The 16,865-nt window shown below is 36.0% G+C and overlaps 2 protein-coding genes across 2 annotated transcripts; both read right to left on the bottom strand.

Annotated features, from left to right (window-relative positions):
• Positions 1–1,902: 1,902 nt before the first annotated feature.
• On the bottom strand, positions 1,903–10,146 carry LOC147403476 (Eukaryotic aspartyl protease family protein). Its single transcript, XM_086439066.1, has 10 exons — positions 9,567–10,146; positions 9,274–9,415; positions 5,135–5,370; positions 4,759–4,983; positions 4,498–4,633; positions 4,342–4,415; positions 4,161–4,260; positions 4,021–4,078; positions 2,588–2,659; positions 1,903–2,511 (listed from the first exon to the last, which is right to left on the bottom strand). The coding sequence occupies exons 1-10, from the start codon at positions 9,887–9,889 to the stop codon at positions 2,276–2,278; spliced, it is 1,602 nt and encodes a 533-aa protein (XP_086295192.1). The 5' UTR covers positions 9,890–10,146; the 3' UTR covers positions 1,903–2,275.
• Positions 10,147–11,392: 1,246 nt separating this feature from the next.
• Positions 11,393–16,232, bottom strand: LOC147403475 (Thioredoxin superfamily protein). Its single transcript, XM_086439067.1, has 4 exons — positions 15,786–16,232; positions 15,032–15,134; positions 12,016–12,177; positions 11,393–11,768 (listed from the first exon to the last, which is right to left on the bottom strand). Exons 1-4 carry the CDS (start codon positions 16,076–16,078, stop codon positions 11,601–11,603), a joined length of 726 nt encoding a protein of 241 aa, XP_086295193.1. The 5' UTR covers positions 16,079–16,232; the 3' UTR covers positions 11,393–11,600.
• Between the last annotated feature and the right edge of the window lie 633 nt (positions 16,233–16,865).

Below are 16,865 nucleotides of genomic sequence, written 5' to 3'. Positions count from 1 at the left end.
GATGAAGACAAGGTTGAAGATAAAGTGCGGAAGATAAGCTTAAAGAGGTTAGGTTAGCAACATTGATTTTTTGGAAAAATCATCAAAGATTTTATTATGAAGTTGAAGATGAGGGCATTTTTATCATTTTATGTCACTCTCATGCAAGACCCAATCCAAGGGTATGACAATAATTTAATAACACGAGATATCTTTAATTTTCACCAAAACCCCAAATGTTATTGTGTTTTAAAATATCTTTCTACTAAGGGTATGTTTTTTTTAAAGATTCTTGTACCTTGGTATTACCAACCATTATAATAATATGACTATACATCAAATTCATGACATTATGACAATACATTATTATTTTATAAAATCATATCATGAGTGAAATTGCTATCGTTAAAGGTTATATCATCATATCATAAGTGAACTTTAATTTATATAATAAAATATAACTGTGATGTTCACTTTACTACAATTTTATAAGGGATAAAAGTCTCATCTAAGTATAATTTTGTGGGGCACACCCTACTCATTATATTTCCTTTTTCTTTTCACCCTTTTAATTTCTTTAATCTCATTTTTTTATATAATAATATTCCTTTAATTTTACTATATTTTCTCTTTTATCCCTTTTTCAATAATATCCCTCTAACTTTACATTTTTTTTATAACATTTTTAACCCATTTTATTGTCTTTCCTCATTTCCTTCTTTCATAATAATACATCTCCAACTTTATTATTTTTCATCTTTTGCTCTTTAGCCTCATTTTTTTTAATAATACCCCTCTAACAATATATAATTTTTTGTTTTTACCTCTCTTAACCTTAAAGAGGATGCCTATGCTTACGGCACGAGTGAATTCTAGTATACATATCTTAGAGGTAGAAGACAATGGGTATCAAGGGGGAAAATCAAGGACTTTTGTCATGATGATGAAGATGAGGGCCCTTTTGATCATTTTATGTAGGTCACTCAAACTAGACTGATTTTAAAGGTTATGTCATCAGTTGAAATACCTCAGAATTTTCCTATAAGGTTCTCATCGTTGTTCTAGTAGCGTGTGTGCGCGTGTGGGTGTGTATGTGTGTGTGTGTTTCCCCAAAAGATTGAAGGGTTTTTTCCCTTAATGTATGGTCCCAAAATTTTAAAAAGAAAAGTGGGGCTTTTCTTAGAGTAGTACATAGTTAGAGTGCACTGGACTGGTAATATGTTGGTATCAATTCATTGAATCAATTTGGGACATTTTCTATAATTGGTCTACCCAAGCTTTCTCCTAATATCAAAGCCTAAATGACTGGCAATCATTCTCTTCAAGGGTTCTATTTTTCACAGCCTTGTCTGTCGTAGAAGACTGGGAAGAGTATTGCATTTTTGTTATTTATCTTGTTCCCCTTTTGTTTTTTAACTTGCACCATAATTGTTGGAGGAGACATACAATGAAACTTGATTGCCCGAGAGGAAACCAATTTTTTAACTTTATAAACCTTGCAATGAAGCTTGATTTTTTTGTTTTGTTTTGGTATCCATCCAAATGGTATTGGTTAGTGGAGTTGAAATCACCTTATTCCCAAGGTTTAGCACAATCAGGGGTACAATGGGGACTGTCACTTTCAAGCGTTGCTATGGAGTCATACCTAAAATTGTGCAAAACATTTTGTAGAAAATTGTTAGGCTTCCTTACTGGTTCTGTAAAGAAATTTCGACTATACTTAACTGGGTGAGCACAATATGCCAAAACAGTGAAACAAAAAAAATGGGAAATAATTTTGAAGAAAAGTTTTCTAAGTCACTAAAACGGTAAAACCAACGACACTTATGCAACAGTGTGCATTGGTCATTATTGTTTGAGCGTGGTACTCAAATCCGTTTTTTTTTTTTTTTTGCATCTAATACTAGGATGCAGGACAATCTCTTCTGGAGTCCAAGGCAAAGATAGCTGAGGATGATGCTGCAATGGAGCAGGTACCAGCTAGCTTAGTAAGGTCTTTCAATGATACATGATGGTGTCAGCTAACATCGTGAGGCATTCCACAGTCAACAAATATATGAAATTAGTAGTGTCAATAGAAGTGTGATCTCTGATTCATGATAATATGTAGTCTTTGCTATCAGAGCCATATTTACAATATACGCGTTTGCAACCCTCTGGTATGCTCAGGAAAAAAAATCCCTCAAACTTGCTACATAATGAGTCTCCTCAATGTGGTTGGCTTGTTAACATATGTTACATGGGACCACCTAAAAATTTACTATGTGGGACTGCAAGTAACCTGAGAAAAGAATGATTAAAGAAATCCTAAAAAGAACAGGGAGAGAATGAAGAATACGAGCATGGAGTAGTTGTTCCAATGAAGTGAGTCACTGGCTTCAGGTGGTGGTTCCACAGAAATCTGAGAATTGTTCCCAGCGTTTTTATTAGCTTGTGGTGTGTAACTACCTGGCCCTGCGGAAACTGTAGGAGGCACATCTGTCGAGTTCCGCAGGTTTATTTCTTGAGAATTAGAATCCTCGATATCATAACCTAGGAGAAGGCCAAAACTTATTTTCAAAATTCCTTGATAAGATTTACTATATCAGTTAAGGTCAACTAGACTTACAATCAAACTTTTTCCAGCCCAAGACGAGTTTTTCTCGATCGAATACAATCCTGTAGCCAGTCATGAAATTCTCTGCAAGAAGAGTGACAACTCTGGCGTAAGAAACCACCCAATAAGCATGAATGGAGAAAATTAATAAGAGTTCTAGCATGTCAAATTTATGTAGCAAACTTAAGATGTGAGGACGTCTTCTTGTTTGATTCTGAAATACCACCATAGCTTATCAGAGCTATAAACTCGGTGCTTGATGCACAAACTGCCTTTCCTTACAATATTCTCAGAATAACTATATGACCATACCACCTGAATTTTAGCCTTACAGGCTGAGATATAATGTTTCTGATGAAGGCCATAATAGACCTTACAAGTGTACTTCAGGGATGTTATATTTGCAAGAGGCATTGTGAGAACTCACTCTAATAATTTTGTGAGCGTTACAAGAAGAAAGATACTACAGTAACTTCGAGAGAGGGCACTCTAATAATTCTGTAATCATTAAAAGGATATGGAATTTGTATAAAATGGACAGCTGATTAAATCAGATGAGTAAGATACAGGATGCCTGTCCCCCTGAAAACGAAGAGACACTTGGTGAAGGCATCCAACCAGAGAACTTGGTTCTCCCAGAATCTTCTATGCTGTTGTAAATTCATAATTGCATAGGAACACCTAGGATTTTTTTCTGGATTAGAAAAGGGTTCTCACATTAACCTCAAACATCTAAAAAGTTAATTGTTGATCCACATTCGATAAAAATGAAACTAAGCTGGAACCAAGCATTGATGCTAAGCACACGACCATGACTCATACGCCATGTGCGTCTACTAGAATCTGTAATTTCATGCTTTAGGTTTCAAGGCCTCTCTGCAATGTGACAACCAGCTGCCATACATGCCATTCACTAATGCAGTCTTCCATAAAAAGACTAACTGTATTAAAGTTGATTAATACTTTAGTTGTAACAAAGTGAGTGATGGAATAAGAGTTTGTTCATGCCATACAAACTGAAAACTACATTAACTCTTTAATTGTAAGTTTGCAACAAAGTGAATGGTGGAATAGAACCTCCTTCATGTGATAAAAATTGAAAACCATTAAACTTGACTTGTTCTGAAGTCTTGAACCAGATGTGACACTGAACAGAAACCTGGTGGCAAGCTAAGGTAATATACAAGTCTAATACAGGTTGACATGTATTCTCATTTTCTTTACTCCATTTTGACAATTTTCACTACTTTATCTTTCATTAAGTAATATTGCAGCTTGAAACTAAAGACTTATATAATCATGAAAAGAAAGAAAGTGAACACCAAAATAAAGTGGTTAGCACGCATGATCTTTTTCTAAGAGACTATGACACTGGCAACTCATATGAACAGCCACAAGAAACAGCACAAATGGAAAAAAATGCTACTTAAAACTGAAAGACTTACGTCCAATAATATTCAAGTCTGCACTCTTGATAATAGCCAGGCAATATACAAGTTCAGCCTGCAGATCGTGAGTGCACACAATACTTTAGACAAGGTGGGTTGGAGAATATACAAAAACTCTAATAGAAGCAAGGTCTTACCCGAGTTGAGATGACAATTATTGGATCATAAACAGGAAATTGGCTTCCACCTTTCATTGTTAGACTTATGCTGGGTATCAGACTACTGTTTGCATCTGAACTGCGTGGTTAGGAAGAATGAGTTGAGGCTTCATTACTAAGAAAGATGATAAGAAACAAAGGGATAATTTGGATAAGTGACCTCATATCATAACAATATTCGAAAGGGATTCTGGGATCATGAGGACGCCGGCTGTCCTGTCCCTGTAGATTAAACTGCAAGAAAAAAAGTTGCACATTTTATAACTTAGTCTACACCATACCAAAACAGTTAGTTTTCAAGATCTAAAGTGCTTACACTCTCCGTAATCTGCGTATAAGCTGGTTCCACCAAGTAAGTAAAGGAGGTCCCCGAATCAAAGAGAGCATTAAAATTTGTATCAATGAGACTTGTTCCCACCCGCATTTGAGATACACTGATGTTATATGTTGGGCTGGAAAACAAAATTGAACAGCAAAGCAGAATAACTAACCTAACATTTTGACTAAATCTTTAATCGCATACTGAATCCAGCACACAAGCAATCGGCATTAACCAAATTAAGGGATGAACACTCACTGTAATAAGTTAAGATTGAATGGAGTTTCTTCTTGGTCAAGACTTCCTTTGTCCCCAAAGCTGATCCTTCCATATCCATCATGTCCAAAACACATGGAAAAAGAGTCTGCTGTGAGGCCTACCCGAGATAAAATGCTGGGAACAGATATTTTCTCCATACCTAGCCCAAACAGACCATTGGGAGCTGCAAAATCTAGAAAGGAACCGGTTTGAACCTGTCCACAACTGCACAGTCCAACCAATATAATCAAACCGGGTGGGATACCGCTTACAATAGAGAGATGCTTAATAGACAAAACAATTCCATCCGGTAGGAGCAGAAAAAGGCTAAAATGTGATGGCAAAACCAGTCAGACTAAATAAGACAATAACCCACCCAAATGTGATCTGTGCATCAACAACTTCTGGATGACCATCTTCTGTTATCAAGTGTAGAACATCCTCTACTAGAATCCCAGAAGTTGAGGTATCAGCAGAAATATATGAAACCACATAAGGGCAATTGCTGAATGTTCCGAGGCATTGATTTCGGTGTGCACAAAAACTGTTGTTACAAGTGACTTTTTTACTTGTTGAGGATCCTTTAGGATTATAAATGCTGAGCTCATAATCCTGAGGTAATAAAAGAAAATTAGATTAAAAATATATATTATGAGTAACGGAAGTACCAATCCAGGTAGAAGCATTGAAAGATGAATGCTATAAGCTCCTCTAGAGTTTTAGCTGATACTTCAAACATCTAAACAAATTAAAGGGTTTCCTCGGCATGTATCAAAGAACCAAGTCGAAATTAGAAAGTGATAATCACTAGAATCCTTTGAACCATTTACCTTGTTCTTTTGCTACAAAGGTATGGGTGGGTCCACTGCTTATCTATGTTCCAAATCCCTTGGTGTTTTCATCTTCTTTATTACTTCTCTTTCAAGCCTGGTAACTAATAGCAATCCCTCTCAAGAAAAGAATTCTCTGGTCTTTAACCTAAATGTTGGGGAATCTGAATGGAGTGGAACAATAGGGCTTTTGAAGGGAAAGAGCACTCTTTACACGAGGTCGTTCTGGCCATTATGGGATTAATATTCTGCCGGAGTAGAAATTTTGAGGAACCTACTTCGAGCATTCATATTTAAGTGGGAGCTATTATATTCTGTATGAGTGTCTAATGGCTGTATCTTGTCTCTTTTCTATTGTACCTGGGTGACCTTCTTGGCTTCTTTTTAATTATTAGTCTAATAGTAATCTTTACCTATCAAAAAAAAAAAAACCCAAAGGAATCCTTCAATAAAACTGATTCCTATTCCTCAATGATATCCCACAATCAAGACAATTGGCTGAATCCCATGAAACTTTTTTGTTCATTGAAATCTTTTTATAAATCAAATCAATTTTGATTCTTGAATAATCCACATTATTTCTGGTTCAATAGATTCTCTTTTTCATGTAGAAGAGACACATTGCAATAGAAACCTAAGCATTCGTATAATAAGTTATGAGTGTGTTCTCATGCTTGTTCTATTGCATTTCCTAATATTTCAATCCATATTTCTAAAAAAAAATTAAAATTATTTCCATAATTTTCAAAAAATTAAATTATTTCCATATTGATTGACATATTTCCATTTCCAAACTAAATGAATATAAACTGACCCAAAAAGGGGATCTATTATGGTCAAGAAGACCATAATAGATCCGGCTTGAACAAAAAATCCTAAAAAAATAGATCCCCTTAATCTCCTTGAAAACTTTGTTCCAATAGAATATAAGCCCGACTATGGACATGAGAACCTCCTAAAAGGGATGCTCCTTCCCTTCAAAGACCCTATTGTTCTATTCAATACAAATTTCCCAACAAATAACAAATGAGGTTGATAACTAAATGATTCTTTTTTCATAAGAGGAAGCTTTTGTTTGCCAACTTTGAAATATGGATAAAAATGAAAACGAAAAACACCAAGGAGACCAAAATAATGATAGAAAATGAGCCCAAGACTTCTTTACAAAAGAGCAATGGATAAACAAGTGATTGATCAATTCCCCGCATCATTTACAAAGAAGGCATAAATTAACAAAAAGTACCCCTTGCTATCAATTTGGTCAATTGTGATAGTTCTTCCGAAAGCAATTGACCATATGAAGAAGGATATCTAAGAAGGAATTTTTAGCCCCAAATGACGATGTCAAGAACTGATGATTGAGAGTTGAGAACGATGGACTTGTAAAATGACTTTATAGTGAGTGGTATATCCCTTTTATCTTCCAAATCCCATTTATCCTCCACTTGGATCTGCGATGTACATTTGATTAGGATAGCAACCTCTTGAACCTCCCAATCATTAAAGCTTCTTCTGAACTTAAAATCCCGTGAAATGTAATCTCCAGGCTAAACCATCAAGTCATTTATGGGAGCACCTCCTTACAAGAGAGTGAAAATGAGGAAGGATACAGAAGCCTCAAGGGCGAAACTCCACACCAATGATCTTTCCAAATCTAACACTAGACCCTTTCCCTACGTTAAACACAATGCTTTCTGAACCTCAGGCAAATTCCTTTCCAAAGTTTTTTTTTTTTGATAAGTATAAATTCTATTAATGAAGAAAAAGGAGAGAGGAGGCTGAGATAGCCCCCCATACATCAAAGCAAGAAAAACAACAAGAAAGAAAAGCAATACAAAAAAAACAAAGTCGACATGAATCTAAGGATCACAGAAAACGTCCCAATTAAACACAAAATCTTGAAAACAAACTCCATCAAAGTCCTTACTCATCTTAGACCAAAGAAACAGTAACCCCAAAATCTCTAAGATCACTTTGTGAGATGAGCTCTCCTTACTGTGGAATACTCTGTTGTTGCGCTCTCTCCAGATACCCCAAGTAATGGCGGAAGGCAGGATAGTCCAAAGAAGACTCTTCCTAGAGGAGAAGGTATTCAAACTCCACCCCTTTAAAAGAGCAAACCAAGATAAAGGAAAAACCCAATAGCACGAGCGAAAGAGCAATGAATAAGGATGTGATTGACAGACTCCCCATCCTTTGAACAAAGATAGCAAAAATTTGGGATAATCCACCCCCGAGTAATCAAATTATCCAAGGTGAGAATTCTACCCAATGAGGCAAGCCATATAAAGAACGAGACCTTAGAAGGGACAATAGTGGACCAAATAATAGGAGAGAAAGAAACCTCACGCGATGGGAGCAAACAAAAATAGAAAGACTTGACAGAGTTAACACCCATGATGTCACTGAACCACTTTGCCAAACAAAATGATCCTCCCATAAATATGCCTCTTTCCATAAACTATTGTTGTTGTCCTCAAATTTTCATAACCAATTTTCGAATAGTGCAAAATTCATTGCTCTAATCTCTCAAATGCCCAGACTTCCATTCTTCTTGGAGAGGCATATTTATTCCACTTTGAAAGATGATGCTTCCTCTTTCCTTCCCTATTATGCCACAAACAATCTCTATGCATCTTTTCCATTTGCCTTGTCTTAGCCCTCTTGAACTACCACGGTGTGCTCCCATTAACAAGCACAAAGACAAACAAAGAAGAAACACATTTCATTATCCATTCAATCCATTTCTCCAAATTCCATGTGACCCATCATGTATCTTAAACATTCCCAACTCATGTTTGCCTACGAGTTTATGTAGGGGCAACTTAACTGTTTCTGATCTGTACACCAAATTTACAGACAATGTTCATTTGACTAGGCAAAGATGATTATAATTAATTTCAATGGCTCATTCCTGATTCTATCAAGACTCCATGAAATCAAGCCAAACATACATTCAAGCAAATAGCAAAATGAGGAGCACCAGGATGGTAAACATGTAAAAATGGGATTTGGGAAGGCCATATGGCATAATACCAGCAAAAAGACTAGGGAAATGGGAGACTACAACATGAAAGACTCAACTTTCTTACTCTTATCTACAACCTTTATCATGTCTTTTGCCTCAATGGTTTACCATGCCTTTGGGTCCATTCGTATGTAACCCTTCTTTTAATTGGTCAGCATAATCAGAAACATTAGATAGTTGTCTAGTTACTTTAAGTGCATATGGAGATATAGAAAATCAGTGCAGAGAGTGGATTCGTCATAACTGGAATTTTACTCACTCCTGTTGAAGAAATTCCAATTCTAATATACATATTGGAGTTCTGCCAACTGACAAAGAATCCATTTCAAAGACAGTTGCTGCACAAGAACCATATGCATTTTACAATTATCTCCACCAAAAAAAAAAACCAAGGAAAATAAACAGAAGATAGAACGCAAAATTAATAATCCCAATGATTTTCTTTCTTCAGTCCTAAAATTACAGATTTTTATACAAGGCTAAAATATAAAGGAATTTGGAAAAAGAAGCAATTTCTTTAAAGCAGATATCTTACGAAAACCCATGCAATGTACAACTCAATTCATCACCATGGTCAAAACAACCAACTTTGATAATTTTGGGGTACCAAGATTAGCAGCTAAAAGCAAAGAATGAAATAATAAATGAAGTACGTACAGATCCATAAGTTGTGACGGAGGTGGTAGGTGGTGCGCATCGAGTACAATCGCAAGGAACCCAAAACAGATCACTCCCAGTGTCTAGTGCTACTAGAAATTTCTTACTGGGCGTCCCCAATGAAACAGTAGCATAATGCAGACTGAGTAATTTCCACATTACAACACAAACACAATGGTTTTTTTATTTTTATTTAAAACCCGTAAAACAAAAGACCGAAGGGGGCCAATAAATATAATTCTCTATATCTAAAATCAAATAAATCAATCAATCAAGAAAGATAAGTTACATACAAACCCATGGAACTGATCCGCAAAGTGGAATTTCCGTCTGAGAATGTGATATCGGACAATTGACGGTCTCGTTGAAAGATCCGATCCCGATCGGCCAATGCAACATAGTAATCAATACCACCCTTGACGGGCCAATTGTCAATGCTGCAGATTCCTCTCTCAGTCCCAGTCTCAGATCTGTGGGTGGTCCATTTTCTCACTGGTTCAGAGAACCTGTGGTGCATCTCGAAGCTGAATGTACGATGGCCATGGCACCTCTGAAGCGTAAATGCCGAAACAGAGAGCGAGAAGACAATGACCAGAAACCCATACAAAGAAGCCATGGCTAATTGAAAACCCTAGCAAGCTAGAATTCAGAGAGATGCACTAAAAGGAAAGGAAAGGTGAAAGAGATGTTGGTTCACCTTTTAAAATAGAGATAGAGAGAGAGAGAGGAAATGTTGAAGGTTGTTGAGTTCTTCTCTCTTCTCTTCTGTGTGTGTGTGTGTAACAGTGAGCAGAGACACACACATGACCAGGGACGGGACGACGGTGTTCTTCGATGGAGTGGAGTGGAGTGGTTGTGGTGTGGGTCCCACTCCTACCTTAATTCTTTCTTGAGTCTTGACAGTTGAGAGTGAGAAGGGTGTTAAGAAGACATTACGTTTCAGCCTTTGTCTTCAGCTTGATTAATAGTCTGATGACACGTCATTGCTAGATGGACTTTTCTACTATCCAACGACGTTTGACGCACAGTATCATTCATCCTCCACATTCCATTCCCAATGATCACTACTCTTCTAGGGGATTATTTTTTTTCCATCTAAGCGATTCAGCTGTTGAACTTGAATGGGATCAACTAGTTGCACACCACTCATTATCAATTGCACTTTTAGTACTAAAAAAATTCTCTTTTGCACTTCATTTCGATGATTTCATTCTAAAAATAATAAAAAAATGTTGCATTACATCTATAAAAAAAAAACTAAAATTTTGTTCTTCCTCAATTACACCCAAATAAATTATTGTTAGTTCAATCATTTTTGCAAGAAATATTTTTTTTGTTTCGACATTATGTTTATTTGAAATACACAAATTCAATTTAAATTCTAAATAAAGATTAGAAAATTACTGTCTTAATTAAATTGGAGCAAAAACGAACACGAACAAAATCAATCACAAAACACGATCAAAATAGAACATGAGCCAAGAATATAAAATTACAAGTTAAAATAAAACTTAAACCCAAAAAAGATTAGGTATTAGAGTGCAAGCAAAAAAATTAAAATAGAAGTTAAAAAAATACAAAAAAGTAAATGATTTTTTAAGGTTGGTGTACAACCAGTCGGTCCCTAAAAATTTAACCCTTTTAAAAAGAGATTCTATTGTCACACCAACTTTTGCTAATGCCACCTCAATTCATATGTTAATCACCTAAAAATTGCACACATCTTGGGGTGGCATTAGTAAAAATTGGTGTAGCAATAGAATCTCTCTTTTTAAAAATAAAAATAGAGGGCCCTTACTTGCATATCACCTCAAACCGATTCCTTCGATTTGCTTATTTTTTTCTTATATTTCATAATCTACTCACTCATACATTTCACTTGTGGTTGAGTGATAATAATAGTTTTAAGTAATAAATTTTCATTAATACAACAACTTTGGAGCTTTCTTAAAATTTAACTTCATTACTTCAAATATAATTATCAACCGATCAGCAATGAAATCTATGAGTAAGTAGATTATGAAAGATAATTTAAAAAAAATATGTATGTGGGAGGAGAAGAATCTCTCTTCTCTCATGAAAGAAATATGAATTCCTGACTCTAAATGGATACAACACATATCCCAAGGACGTATCATGTATCCCTATGATAAATATCAACTATTAGATTTCATGAGTCACTGGATCTCAACCCATATGCATATATCACAAACTACATTGACAAATACACAGGATCCATAAACCAAATTAGATGTCCACCTATAGTCGTTCACGACATTTATTACAAAAGGCTTAAACAGCTACCCCCAATTGATGAACCTCATCCTTCACAAGAAGAAATGGAGAGATTCCTCCTTCCTTGGGCTATGTGTGCCGACCAGTGGATCAATGACATTTCTCCATCCATTGTAGTCCAAAGCAGAACCGGCATCAGGTAATGGGAATCCGTTTACAAAGAAAAAAGGAGTCCCATACACTCCTCTTAAGCACCCATACTGCATGACAGAAAAAAAAAAAACAAAAAACAAAAAAAAGGAAAAAAAAAAAAAAAGGTCGAAGGTGAAAAGACAGTAATGGGTATTTGTAGAGAACCAATGATACATATTTTTCAATGAAATATTTATGATGGATATTTGGATTAATGATCACATGCACCACAAGATCCATAGGAGAGTAAAGATAATACTGTGAAAGTATATATTATCATTCTTCTTATCTGATTAGTGAATTTTAAACTCTGACCTTGAAGGAAACCCTTGTCGTAAGATCTGTTTTCCTGTCATTGAATCCAGATTCCACCGCAGATAATGAGGAGTTCCCAACTACTTTTGCAACCAACTTCACAATTTGGTCAACAACAGAAGCTCTAGACATTGTATGTGTTGGTTTATTGTATAACTTCTCCTGTTGAACAACATCCACATTCATCATACATGTTTAGTCTGATACAGAACAGACTAAAATACATCCATATTATCCATTAACTAATATTTCGTTCAGCACATCCACCATTCAAGAGAATATTTTACTTTATTGCACACTTGTGGCAAACTAATGTTGCCCAAGTTTTTGCCTATCAGATTTGGAAGATATTAAAGGGCTCATAGGAGTAATGGTGTGTACTAGGACACTTTACGAAGCTACACTCTGACAGCGTAACTCTTCGCAGTATGCACACATTTGACCATGGAAATAGTAACTGTGATAACAAGCAGAGCAAGCTAACCAATAAGGTTTATGAAGTTGAATATTAATAGATTGAACAAAACAGAGATGAGGATATTGCGATGGATGAGTGGAAAGACTAGGAAAGATAAAATTAGAAATCTAGGAGTAATAGGTGATAAATTATGGAAAATTTGATTGAGATGATTTGGGCACATTTCATGAAGGCCGATTAAAGCCCCAGTTAATAGGAACATACAAGTTGAAGGTTCAAAAAGAGTGAAACAAAAGACTTGACTTTGGAAAATTTTGAATGGTGGAAGAAGATTCGTTTAGCCAACCCCAAATCTTTGGTGTAAGGCTTTGAAGAAGATGATGATCTTTTCCCTCATGACACCTGAATCTTGATCTAAACTTTTATCATATCTAATCTCCCGTTTTTTGTGCAAAGTATTTGATGTAGCAAGTAACATGGGCTCAAAGAAAAGACAATTTAGGGGGCCGAGAGAAGCTCAAAAATCAAAGGCCATGAAGTGAACCCCACAAGATTAGCTTAAGATTCTTTTAACTTCTATGTTTATTTTAGTTAGGATTTATTGGATTTTATAGATAGAGCCAAATTGATTAGTGGTTTAATTTTAGTGGATTTCTCTTTAAAAGGTTTTATAATAAATAAATAAATAAATGTATATGTAAAGGGAAAGAGCTCCCCACATTTTGGTTTAATGAAGTTCATTATCCGGGAGGGATAACAAAAGAAGAATGACTCTTCTTATGGTGGTGAGTGATTCATCACCTGTTGTTCAACCGGTTTGCTGTTCTACATGTTTCTCAAAATGACTTGGCTGGCCTTCTCAAAACTGAATCTCCCTACATCCTCTCTTTCGATTATATCAATGGTTTTGGTTAAAATCAAAGGATTCTATGTCCAGCTTCTCCCATCTTTAAAAGTATTTCTACCTTTTACAAACCGCAACCATGAAACATGAAACTCAATCTGCATATCTAGCATCTGAACAAGCTTTGGACTCCAACAGGATAGGAAAATCATCAAATATAAGTTCGTAGTTTTTGGAGTTACATCTAGGAAGAGACCCCCCCTAAAAAAACAATCTAACTAATAGTACATAAAAAAGGTGTATCATTCATGACATGAGTGTAACTGTAAGGCATGGAGAGGCAAATTCATGGCGTGAACTAAAATTTGTCATCAAATTGAGAATATGTAAACTGGCTGGTGCAATAAAATGGGATTTTCCTTTCCCATGAAAAAATGCCTAAGGCTCTAGCCATTAATTGCCAACATGAAGCTAACATTTGTTGATGGTCCATCCTTACATGGTTTATCAATGTAAGGAACGTTAGTTGCTGAAATCACTGTTTCTAGACAAAAGATAGGGAGTACCACCCATGGAGGATAATGTCCACCATAAATGTCTTTTGGAATGAAAGTGTCGTCATCATTATCAATGGCTTATCCCAACTGTTTGGGTCGGCAACAGGAAGCATGTTCCACCAATAAATTCTATGTACGGGCTGTCTAAAGTCATCAACATCATCAAAGCCTTATCCCAAAGTTCTAGGGGCTGTCTAAAGTCATGTCACACTAGAGCTTTGCAGACCTCTCTGGAAGAGTTTGGAGGATTTAGTAGTGTCTCACCTTCTACATATTTCTCAATAGAGAGTGTCTAGATATTTCTTAATAGAGTTCTAGAGATGCTGAAACTTGTAGTCTTCTAGAGTATTCTTGGATCAAATACATGTGGTTTGATCCTAATTCCTAACTGTTCATACCACCTCCCATGTCTATATAACGGAGTTGGGAACTCATTTGTACATAAGCTTAAAAAGTGAGTAAAACTTCTAAGTTAAGCACAAGTGTGTGTGTGTGTGTGTTGGGATAACTTCTAAGACTCGTTTGACTGTAAGACCGACTTAAGCTACTTTGAGGGGGATTTGTTTGGTGTTATATAATGAGGGTTTAGGTTCGTGACAAGACACCTAAGTTTGAGCTACATTGCAAATGCATTCATGAGAGTCCCAACTAAGGCCTCGGACGTAGTCCGAGGTGTTAGCTGGACAGGTTGGTCCAAGCTACTAACTATTTTTGGGGAAATTAGCCTCTGAAATTTAGTCCGAGCTAGCGTTGTTTTTTTTCTAATGCTACGAGGACTTAGGTTTCAAATAACAGAATGGGAAATTCCAGAGTGAGGGAGAATGTGAGCAAAGGACACAGTCCAAGGTTTTGACATGAGTGAGCTGGGAGGTGAGTGTACATCCAATTCGTAGAAAGCTGAGGTGCATCAGCACGAACAAGAGTTACATGAATCTCAAGGAAACACATACCCCACAAGCCATTAAGAGCAATTTCAAGCCTTTTAATAGCCATTAGTAGAAGCATAAAATTTAACGAATATATGTAAACAACTACTATCAGATATCGAGAAAAAAATCCTAAACTACCTTGTAGAAAACAGCGACTGTGCTAACCTTATATTTGTATCTAATACATATGAAGGGCCCTAAAATTTGCTACTGAAAATGATTAGTAACTTAAAATAGCTAAATTTTCTAAAATAGAAAAGAAAACAACCTGATGCTTGAAGAATAGCTCCAACATGTCGTATGTGGCAGAGGCATTCAACTTATCTACAATATGTAGAGCACGACAAGACACGAAAGCATTGTCATGGTAGCTGCATTTTCAAAGAAAAGTTTATTAGAGCCTTTTGATTTCACATTAAAACAATATTATACAGAACAGGCCGTCTATTATCAAAGTCACCACAGAAAAAGATACCCCACTAAAGTTTGACAAAAAAAGGAAAAAAGAAAAAAAAGGTGTGACCATCACATAGTTCTGGATGTTAGGATTTATTTTGTAATGGATTTTCTTGTAGGATAATTATAAAAGCACCCCACAAATTAATAAGGGCAACCCACACCGTAACGGAATTATTTTGTTTCATATGGGTTAAAAAGGTTCCGAATGAGCTGATTTTTGGTGAGGATGATCTCTATGATGAGGAGATCATCTCACCAAAAATCAGTCCATGCCAAAACTTCTAACCTCATAAATATTTGTTCGAAAAACAAAATAGGCGATTTACTGTTCTTAAACTTGTTTTGATAGGGTTAGAAGTTTGGAATGAAAACTTTTAACCCATATAAGATAAAATAATTTGGCTATGGTGTGGGTTGCCCTTATCAATTCGTGGGGGTGCTTTTATAATTACCCTTTCTTATTTTATTCATGGAAAGCAAAGAAACACAAAGACTGTTTTAAATCTTAAAAGGAAGTAAAAGAAAAATAAAGAAGATGCATGAACAGAGGAGTGATTACTGACGGTAAAGCGAAGGGATGAACGTTGAGTGAAAGGCGAGGACCGTAGTATTCGAGCACCCGTTTCAAAGGGGGCCAAGAGTCCCTACTATCTGGACAAACAGGGTCAAAGAAGGCCTCGATCATGATCGAATCCTCATGAATTCGACGGTTTTTGTACACGAATCCATCAAACTTGGAAGGGATAGAGACGGCGTGGACCGTCGGTACAGTGAGATTGCAGACTAATAATAAGATCAAAGCTGGGGCTGAGATAAGTAACAAAAATTTCAGTTTCGAAGATCCCTCAATCTCCATGTGTCTTTCTTCTTCTTCTTCTTCTTCGAATATGGAACTCTATAAGAGAAATTGCAGAGTACAAGAAGAGGAGAAGTAGGAGGAGATTGATGCGGATTCGAGAAAGAGGGCAGACCGTTGGGTCTTTCTCTATGAACAGTGAAAACGACTTTGATCGAATCGACCATTCAATATAAGTGGAGTAGAAGAGTCCTCAACAAGAAAGCTTCTATTGCCACACCAAATTTTACTAAGAGCACTTCATTTCATATGAAGTCGTGGAAGAATTAAGGATAAATTACCATTTCATAAGTTGGATATGGCAAAATTCTGGCTTTTTGGTACAATATTTATTTTAATTCCTAAGACATGTTTTCCAGCACGTTCATCACTTTTATAATTACAAGTTATCTCGTCGTTAAAAATATTAAGAGTATTTGACTTTAACATTACTTGTGATCCCGTTGGTAACTCATCAGCGAAATCGTTGATTATAAAAGTGATGATCTCGTTGGAAAACATGTTTGGGAATTAAAATGAACATGTACTGAAACTGGAATTTTGCCATAAGTTGCGTATGTTACAAAATTTTCTCAAGAATTGACACATATTGGGGGTCTTTTAGTAAAAGTTGGTGTGGCAATAGAATATATGCTTCACCTAACCTATTTTTGGGCAAAATTTACCATATCACCATGACTTAGTGTACCGAAGTGAGAAAGCATGGGTGCATGTGCATTGGCATTGTACTTTGGCGTTCATAGTACACATGACAAACTCTCCTGTACAATCTATGTAGCAAGTGCAC

The sequence above is a fragment of the Akebia trifoliata genome, chromosome 4 (assembly GCF_017979445.1).
Source record: "Akebia trifoliata isolate Shusen 1 chromosome 4, ASM1797944v1, whole genome shotgun sequence".
NCBI classification, from domain to species: domain Eukaryota; kingdom Viridiplantae; phylum Streptophyta; class Magnoliopsida; order Ranunculales; family Lardizabalaceae; genus Akebia; species Akebia trifoliata.
The sequence above is the reverse complement of the archived record's forward strand: the minus strand, read 5'-3'. Positions and strand labels throughout refer to the sequence as shown.